A 10,389-nucleotide genomic window follows, 5' to 3' on the forward strand; every position below is an offset into this window, starting at 1 on the left:
CCAAAGTATGAGAGACGAAGTTTGGTCATCTTGGCCTCCAAGGAGCACTCTGGCTGCACTTCTTCCAAAATGGATCTATTGGTTCTTTTGGCAGCCCATGGCACTTTTAGTATTCTCCTCCAACATCATAACTCTTTATCTTAGTGCCAGTGAAAAGAAGAATTAACTACATCTGCAAGGTGCAGAGGAGGAGCATAAAACAGGTTATTTGAGGATGAAGAGTAATAGAATAAAAGAAACCAGAAAGATTATGCAAAATAAAAGCTTAAATATTTGTTTCAGATGTCACCAAGTTACTATACTGGACTGCTCCAGTCTATGTTAGAAATCAGTAACCTACTTTAAAAAATTTTTTTTTAAAGTAATATTACCTAGCTTTTTTTCATCTTTACAATGGAGATGTAAGAGTAATATTTTTTTCTTTACAGATATGTTGTTAGGCTAAGAATATACTTCAAACTATAGAAACTGTCCATCGGTGACTTCCATGCTTAAAGTAATTGTTGTTGTTAAGTGCCGCTGAGTCAATTTTGACTCATAGTGACCATGTATAGGGTTTCCAAGGAGTGACTGGTGAGTTTGAACTGCTGACTTTGCTGTCTAGTGCATTATCCCATAGTGCCAGCCAGGATTCCTTAATCAATGGCAAGAGAAGTTATGTTTTTAACAAGAATACACACTTACCTGGACTTTCACTTCCTGGTGACTGAGCAGAGGAACCAGGTGAGGAACGATCCCAGAGTCTATTACCATCTGTATCTGTTCATTGCCAGCATCAGTGAGGTAAGAGAGGGCCCAGACAGTATCTACCAATATCTAACGAATACAATGAAAATCCAAAGAGCCTTTGAATAATGTTTCAGTTCAGTATTTCCTAACCATACAAACTAATTTAAGATTTGTTCTTCTTTGTTCCAATCGTCTGTCACCTCAATTCACTGATTATCTTGGTCTTTTCTATTGTATTAATAAGAATCACCATCTATGTAGGTCTTTATCCAGTATATGCATTTTTTAGCCACATTCAGAAAATGTTAATTATGATTCTGATCCCAGATTAGTATTACATCTTAATTTAGTTAGAAATATCCACTAACACAGTACACTGAGACCAGGGTAAAAAGTTTTTCTCTTTCCCAAATGTTCACGAAGAGAGGTACTGTTGTCAATAACTACCATTAAGTCAGTTAAGACGCATAATGACCCTGTACAGGATATGAGTATGACCATAAGCACAAACATTTACCTTTCAAAACAAAAAATACCATTCTATATATGTGCTCTTCCTACTGGTTAGGCTGTCCAAATGAGTTTCCATAAAAAGCTCATGAATATGATCTTAGTAAAAAAGATCAGACTGTTAATCTTAAAAAAAAAAAACAAAAAAAAAAACCTTGATTTTTCACACTAAAATTAAAATTTGTGATACAAAATTTAAAAGGAGACCTAGTGGCACAGTGGGTAAGGTGCTCAGTTGTGAACAAAAGACTTGTTCAAATGAACAGTCACTCCAATCAGCTTCTGTAAATACTACACTTTTGGAAACTTCAGAAGGCAGTTCTACTCTGTTCTATACAATTACTATGACTCGAAACTGACTGGACACCAACAGATTTGATCTTTAAATTTTTGGGATACAGTAAATACAAACAACATATTGTTACAGTCCCCCCAAAATGGGAAAATCTGATAGAATATGTGAACATGATATCTAATGTACCACTTACTTCTTCCTTTGCCACAGGGGTAGTAGCATAGCTATGGAAATACACATATATTCATTTATGTCAATATATGATGGGAAGCATTTACTCACATTTACATCTGTATGGTGAATTAAAACACAAAGGGCTGGAAGAATCTGAGGAGAAAAACATATACATATATTGAAAATTACATGAATAAAAATGTACATAATTCAATCCATTCCAGTTTTTTTTTTTTTAAACAAACAAAAACTTGTTCACCTCCTGAATGGTTTCCATTGGGGGTGGTGGGTCTTTGTGACGACATAAGTTGACCATAACCCAAGTAACATTTCTTAAGAATGTTATAGGAATAGATGGACTTATGAAGGAAAGTAAAGGTTTCACAACACCAAGACTTATGACATAGTCTCTACACTGGGGGCCATCACCTGTAAGAAGAAAAACTTGTCAATAAAATATACTGACAATACACATTTGAAAAAACATAAAGCAGTTTTTATATTCTAACCAGATGATATAAAAATTTTAGGCAGTAATAACAAAGTCAACATTCCAGTTTATAAACTGAAATTAATAATGCTAAGGTATATTTTATATATTATTTGTATATTCAGGTAAATTTATTTTTCCCTTTTTATAAAGTTTTTATGTCATACACACTCTGGAAGCTTAATGGTCCCTTAAACACTTTGTAAGCAGAATTATCTTTCTCAAACTTTCTTGCAATAAATATCAAAAAAGTATTATAAACATCTGTAGAAACAACTTTGCAGCCCTAATGTTAGTTGCTATCAATAAATTCTAACTCACAGCAATCACAGGTGTGTGGAGTACAACTCTCCATAGGGTTTACAAGGCTGTGAACTTCTGAAAAATAATCAACAGGTCTGTTTTCTATTGTATACACCACTCAGAAATCAGCTGTGGCCTACCCAAAAGAGAAACTAAGGGAGTCCAGGATGGAATGTTTTAATAAGCCCTCCGAGATGGCAATGTTGATTAGGAATTGGGTTGATATCTACAAGATCAGTGGTTTAAACCCATCAGCTGCTTGCTCCTTGGGAGAAAGAGGCTGCCTATGCCCATAAAGACTTATAGCCTCAGAAACCCTATAAAGTTGCTATGCGTCAGAATCAGCTTGAAGTTTGGTTTGGTCCAGGTGATTTGACAGCTTGTTAAAAGTTTGAGCAATCACTGCCATACAGTATGGCCAAACTTAATTTCTGTAAATAGAGTGTGGGGCCTTGATGTAGCACTGTAGGATAAGTACAAGGCTGGTGTTTCAAATCCACAGCAGCTCCTTGGAAACCCTACCCTATATAGGGTAGCTATAAATCAGAACAGACTCAATGGCATTTAAAAACAACAGGAGTGGAGTGTCACTGCAATTTCTAGAACAAAACCATGCTGGAGAATTCTATTCCATAAGAAAAATATTCAGAAACAAAATGCTATTTTTGCATCCATGTAATCTAATCAATTCTAGGATGTCAAGTAAAATTAAAAACCAAAGACTGAAGGGCAGCTTTAATACTTTCAAATCTAAAATTTGGTACAAAAATAAACTCTGCCAGGTTTATTTGGGGGCTATTTTGAAAGTTGCCATCAAGTCAGTTTCAACAATATGCACAACAGAAAGAAACACTGCCTGATTCTGCACCATCACAATTTTTGTTACACTTGAGCCCACTGCTTCTGCCACTGTGCCAGTCAATTTCATTAGGGTTCTTCTTCTTTTTCTGGCTTCTAGGGAGCATTCTGATTATACTTCTTCCAATACTGATTTGTTAGTTCTTCTGGCAGTCCTTACTACTTTCAATATTCTTTTACAACACTGTAACTTAAATGCATCAATTCTTCTAGGATCTTCCTTATTCACTGTGCAACTTTTGCATGTATATGGGATTATTGAAAATACCATGGCATGGGTCAGGCGCACATTAGTATTGAAACTGACATCGCTGTTCTTGAATACTTTAGTCTTTGACAATGTCAAATCTTTTTTCCATTCATCATGACGTTAATTTATTGGTCTAATTGTGAGAATTTTTGTTTAGTGTTAGTGAGTTACGAGTTGGATTGCTAACTATAAGGTTGGTAGTTCGAACCCACCAGCTAGCTGCTCCTCAGAAACTCTAAACAAGTTTGGTATGAGTTGGAACCTACTTGAAGGCATTTAATGACAACTGACTGTCAACAAGGAACCCTCATGGCACAGTGGGTTACTAACCAAAAGGGCGGAGGTTTAAAGCCACAAGTTACTCTACAGGAGAAACATGAAGCTGTCTGCTCATGCAGGGTTTTACAGCCTCTAAAACTCTAGGTAACGTAGTGGTTACGAATCGGGCTGCGAACCTCAGGGTCAGCAGTTCGAAACTACCAGTTGTTCCGTGGGAGAAAGATGAGGCTTTCTGCTCCCGTAAAGATTTACAGCCTTGGAAACCCTGTATAGGGACGCTATGAGTCGGAATCGACTCCATGGCACGTAACAACAACAACAAAACCCTAGCAACATAGTTCAACTCTATCCTACAGAGTCACTATGAGTCAGAACTGATTTGATGACAGTGGATAGACTGTCACTAGGCTACAGAGATTACTGTCAATTTATGATAACAGGGAATAATAGTTCTATATTCTAATGCACCAAAATCTGCAACCACCACTCATCTGTTTATCTTACTGTGGTGTCTTCTGTGTTTCTGTGATGCTAAATCAGCTGTATTTTAAATGCTAGCAAGGCCACTCATGGTGGACAGGTTTCAGTGGAGACTCTGGACTAAGAAATATAAGGACCTTGTGCTCTACTAATAAAATACAGGCCAGTGAAAACCTTATGAAGAACAGCAGAACACTGTTACATAGAGTGCCAGAAGATAAATTCCACAGGATGGAATATACTCAAAAAAAATAAATAACTGGGGAAGAACTGCCTCTTGAAATTCTTAATGATATGGATGGAACAAAGAAAGCTTTCAGGATTTGCTGATGAGGCACAACTCAAAATGAGAGGCAACAGGTACAAAACAAAACAATGTGTACATGGAATGTAGGAATCCAGGTAAATGGAACTGGTCAAAACCAAAATGGATACTATAGGCATTGTTGTTGTTACGTGTCGTGGAATTGGTTCCAACTCATAGCAACCCTGTACAGGGTTTCTGAGGCTGTAAATCTTTATGGGAGCAGAAAGTCTCATTTTTTCCACAGAACAGCTGGTAGTTTCAAACTGCTGACCGTGAGATTAGCAGTCCCATTCATAACCACTACGCTACCAGAGTGCCTTAAGAAAGGCATTAGTGAGCTTAAATAGTCTAGTTTCTTAACTGGACAACCATAGGGTTTACTACTCTGAATGACAAACTGAAGAGGAATGGCATTGCATTCATTGTCAAAAAGGACCTTTCAAGATCTCTGCTGAACGAGGCCAGAGCCCATGTAAGAGACATCAAGTGCTCATATGGATTTTCAAGTGGAAGCTGAAAAAACATTGAATGCTAGTCCATAAGAACCAAAGTATGATCTTAAGTATGCTGTAGTTGTGAAGTGCTGTTGAGTCAGTTCCAACGCACAGCGACCCTGTATAGGGTTTCCGAGGAGCAGTTGGTGAGTTTGAACTGTCAACTTTGTGGTTCAAACCAACTTGTGGTCCAGTGCTTATTCTATAGCACAACATCTGAATTTAGAGACCATCTTAAAAATATGTGAAACACTGAACACTAAGACCAGTGATCAGGTCGGTTATGATGACATCGTACATAAAAAAACATCCTATTACAAGAGAGCAAAAGACCAAATGGATGTCAAAAGAACTCTGCTCTGTAAACCTTCACTCAATTCACAATAAAGTTACTTAAAAAGACTCTTAAACTTGCTCTTCAATGTAGAGTATTTAAAACAAATAGAATAAATAATGAAGTAAGAGAGCTGAACAGAACGTTTCAAGGGCAGCTTGAGAAGACAAAAGTGAGGTATTATAATGAAATGTATAACGACCTAGAGTTAGGAAACCAAAGGGGAATAAACCTTCGAATTTCTTACGTTGAGAGAACTGAAGAAAAAAATTCAAGCTCTAAGTTGCAATATTGTAGGATTCTATGGGCAAAAAAACTGAACAATGCAGGAAGATCAAGGGAAGATAAAAACAATACAGAATCACTGTAACAAAAAGAATTCCTTCAACCAATCAGCATTCAACCATTTCATCATGAGGTAGCCTATGATCAAGATTCAGGGGATAATTAATGCCAAGATACAGAGATCCCCAAGGAATGTTGGGCCTACCAATGCTAAAAAGAGACAAGGATCTTTCTTCAGAGCTAACAAAGAAGGAAAACCATCCCCTAGAGCTGGCCCCTCCTAAACTGTTAAGACAATAAATTTGTTTGTTAAGGCATCCACTTGTAGTATTTCTAGATAACTAAGACAATCAGAAAAATGTTTTTTGACTATGTGGATCATTAACAAATTATGGATAACACTGTGAAAAGTGGAATTCCAGAACACTTAACTATGCTCATGTGGAACTTGTTCACAGACCAAAAGGATAGTGCATGGTTCAAAATCAGAAAAGACTGTGAGTCAGAGTTGTATCCTTTCACTATACATATTTAATCTGTATGCTGAACAAATAATCTATATGAAAAACATCATGATTACAGGAAGATTCATTAACTGGCGATAATGCAGATGACATATCCATGCCTGCCAAAAAAGAAGAGGACTCGAAGTACTTACTGATGAAGATCAAAGCCTTTAGTATGGATTATACCTCAACATAAAGAAAATAAGAATTCTCACAAATAGATCAATATCCAATCACCCCATATACATGGGAAAACTGGACAATGAATAAGGAAGAGAGATGACTTGATGCTTTTCAATTATTGTGTTGGCAAAGACAACAAAATATACTATGGACTGCCAAAACAAAAGTATCTTGAGAGAAGTACAGCCAGAATGTAGCTTAGAAGTGAAGGATGTCTCATGTAATTTGGACATTAAGAGGGACCAGTCCCTAGAGAAAGATACCATGTTTGGTAGAGGGGTCAGCAAATAGAGCAAACCCTCAATGAGATGACCTAATACAGTGGCTGCAAAAATGGTCTCAAACACAGTAACAACTATGAGCAGAGTACTAGACTGGGCAGGTACTTTTCTGTTGTCAACAGGGTCATTGTAAGTTGAAACTGACTTGACAGCACTCAACAACAACAAAATCAGAAAGAGGTAAAAATTTCATTTTAGACTCTTTCAGAACTATCACGTAGAAAACTACTGGTTAAAGTTTTGCCGTCTCTCTTTTAATTCTTACGTTCTTTGGTGGAGAGAGATGAATAACATAGACCTCAGCACAAGACAGGAGGAACAGGAAAAAGATCTAAATCATATTAAGTATTTTTAAATTATTCAGATAACTAGAAGTTGATATAATGACATCAAAGCAACAAAAATTTTCATTGTTAATTATGAATTTATAGCTAAGCATAATTTTTGTAAAACTAGTAAAACAGAAAAGTAGAATTTTATAAAAATTGGTACTAATAAAGGTAAATAATTTTTCTTTTAGAATTCTAATAGTTGTTTTAATTACCTATTATATGATAACAGTTGTTGAGATAATAGTGTAAGTTTTATACAAACCTATGATATTTCCCAAAGCCCACACTGCTTGCTCACAAACATTTTGATGAGGTGAATGGAGAAGTCTCAGAAAAAGTGGCACAGCATCTGAAGGAAGGGAAAAAAGGAGTTATCATTTAAAGTTGAAGGTACTATTCATTTAATACACTATATAAAAAAAGGAACTTTGTTTTCCGAGAACCTAAACACAAAAAATCGTATCAAAAATCTTTGAAATATATCCCAATCAGTGAGAACTGTTTTCATTAGATTAACGTTAGTGAAAGAATTCTGCTAGAAATTACTTATTGTGGAGTAAAATGATAGTGTGTAACATATAGACAAATATCAAATTACTGTTAAGATTTCATTCAGTTAAATCTGGATTTAGTTCCAATTTTAAAGTTAATTTCCTTTTCTGAGATAAAAGACCAATTTTACTTTAAGCAGGTCCTTGGCTTCAGAGAAAAAACCCTTGGAAAAATTAAGGTGCCTTGTTCTGGGGCTTCCAGGTCACATAAGAGAATTTGTGCTTGGAAGTGGGGGCTGGCCAGTAGCTTTATAATTCTGATCTTTATCTGTTGGCAACAGTGTTGTAACAATGAAGTTGAGTTATAACTGATGTATTAGTATTTGTTAAGAGTTGTCCAACTCTCTATCCCTTATGACTTCCTACACCGACACCAATGCAGACTTCACTGTAGATAGGGCCACTGCCTGCTATATGACAGTGTTTTGATCAGTAATTGTAACACTGAACACCTGCGAATGAACATCTGCGAACGCTAACATCAGGAAATTATGCACTCCAACACTGTACATGGTACATATAACTAATGATGATAAAATGTACAAACAACAAAAAATTGGATAGTCCTAAGTGTGTTCATCGTAACTTGAATACATCTGAAGTTGGAGACTATATGAAAACACAACACCCAGATTATTACTTTATTTTCTACATCTTCTGAAACATAATGAAAGAAATTTGACACCATCTTTCAATAGGACTACTTTATGAAAGAAGGTTTCTATAAAATTTCTTTTAAATGATAGAAATCATAGTTTGAGAGGCTAAGAGGTTATATAGAAATGGGGAAAAAACATTTCCAATGTCTTATAAATACTCCATTAACTATAATATTTTAATCTACTACTATAATTAGGAGTTCTGGTGTTATTCTGTAGTACGAGCACTGGACTGCTAAGTGCAAGGTCGGCAGTTCAAACCCACCAGCTGCTCCTTGGAAATACTACAGAGGGTCGGTGTGAGTCATAAACAACTCAATAGCACTTAACAACAACAACAACTATGATTAGGAAATGTTCTCAGATTTATAAGGAATCATATGTATTTTCCAAAATAAAAATCAAATAATTTAAAGCAATGTAATGAAGTTGGCCTATTTCAATTACTTTACTGGGTAGCTATCATTTTATAATATTGAAAGATATATTATTTTAGGAAAATCACTGTTTAGTTTTTACAGATTTCTTTTTCAAATAATAGCAACTTAGTTATTATTGCTCATCAACTTACTGGACTGAACTACTGCTTGAGTTTGTTCAGAGGTTCCAGATGCAATGTTTGTCAAAGCCCATGCAGCTTCAAACTGTAAAGACGGACTATAAAAAAAAAAACAGAGAGAGAAAAGCAAGCAAATTTTAACAATAGGAATTTTTTATATTTACCCAAATGTCATCATTTCTCCCCTCCAGCCTTTTGAAGCTGTTAAGTACTTTGTTTCAAATCACATCCAAGTAGCATTTTTATTTTTACCTAAAGTGACTGTTTAAAACAGCCTCTTCAGAATAAAATGCACAGAACCTTCTTATGCAGTCTTCTTGGCTGCTGCGAAGCTTGCATTGTTTAACCCGACACAGTCTCTCTTCTATTTTCTTTAAAGATCAATATAACTACCAGAAACCTTGTCTTCTCCAAAAGATAAAGTATTTTTCATAAGTAATGTACTTACTTGTCATCTCTTTCAAGACAGTGGACTAAAATAGGCAATATTCCAGATTTTATTAGGTCATCAATTGGTGGATTTCGATCACTGGACAAAAGCTTCCTATAAGAGATATTTATATTCCATGTTAAACTTAAGGATAAACACTATTAAACATGAATTCTTATTTCATATGGATAGTAACCAAAAACTTGACTATTTGGCAGAGGCATTCCTCTCTAAAAGTTACCTTTAATAATTTCTGCAATACAACCTTTTCTCTAAATATAAAATAAAACTTAAAGGTAATTAATATTAAAAAACATAGTTACAAGTTGGTGCAGTGGGGGTTAAGTATTGGGCTACCAACTGCAAAGTTGGCAGTTCAAACCCACCAGTAGCTCTGCAAGAGAAAGAGAACACTGTCTGCTCCCATCAAGTCCACAAACCCTAAAAAACAAGTCTACTCTGTCCTATAGGTCAATCTGACTCAGACTCAACTCCACAGCAGAACTGACCCACAAGTTGTCTGTTTTTTACTTTATTTCATTGACTGTATTTAACTAATCTCATTCTCTAATTCACCAATAGCTTAGTTATGTCTGTTGAATAATTTCAATCCTTTCCATGCCTTTCATATTCTATTCACCTCACTTAGATGTCCTCTCTTCTCTTTACCCAAACCCTGAATGTCTATTTCAGGGTCTGCTTTTGATAATACTCCCATATGAATTCCTGGAATATTCATATATGATACATAGTCTTACATGTGCTGTTGAATACCATTATTTTGACTGTATAGTATTGCTTCCCCATTAAATTGATAAGCTTCTTAAAAGAGCAAGAATACAATCCATGCTATATTCACAGTATTGTCTACAACATATGGACTAGAACGTTAGTACAAAGTTAACTAACACAAAAATAAACCTGCAAAACAGGAGAACAAACAAGATGGCGGATCAGGTGGAAGTGCAGTAAAGGAGCTTTGCAAAAACAACACAGAATACCCAGCCAAGCAAGCTCAGGGGATGGTCCCAGAACTCTGAACCACATATAAAGGAATATTTAGAAGGTTGGAAGGCTCACAGCTGGGGGAATTTGTGGCA

The 10,389-nt window shown here is 35.7% G+C and overlaps 1 protein-coding gene across 1 annotated transcript in view; it reads right to left on the reverse strand.

Moving 5' to 3' along the window:
• Window positions 1–10,389, reverse strand: part of KPNA4 (karyopherin alpha 4 (importin alpha 3)) — a 75,579-nt gene that overhangs the window by 20,673 nt on the left and 44,517 nt on the right. The window contains exons 6-11 of the mRNA XM_006861789.1: window positions 9,308–9,403; window positions 8,872–8,957; window positions 7,353–7,439; window positions 1,968–2,137; window positions 1,817–1,861; window positions 685–816 (exon numbers count right to left, since the gene is read on the reverse strand). Coding sequence (XP_006861851.1) covers window positions 685–816; window positions 1,817–1,861; window positions 1,968–2,137; window positions 7,353–7,439; window positions 8,872–8,957; window positions 9,308–9,403 — 616 coding nt within the window. The remainder of the gene's footprint in view (window positions 1–684; window positions 817–1,816; window positions 1,862–1,967; window positions 2,138–7,352; window positions 7,440–8,871; window positions 8,958–9,307; window positions 9,404–10,389) is intronic.

Source organism: Chrysochloris asiatica, unplaced genomic scaffold (assembly GCF_000296735.1).
Source record: "Chrysochloris asiatica unplaced genomic scaffold, ChrAsi1.0 scaffold00043, whole genome shotgun sequence".
In the NCBI taxonomy this organism is placed as follows: Eukaryota; Metazoa; Chordata; class Mammalia; order Afrosoricida; family Chrysochloridae; genus Chrysochloris; species Chrysochloris asiatica.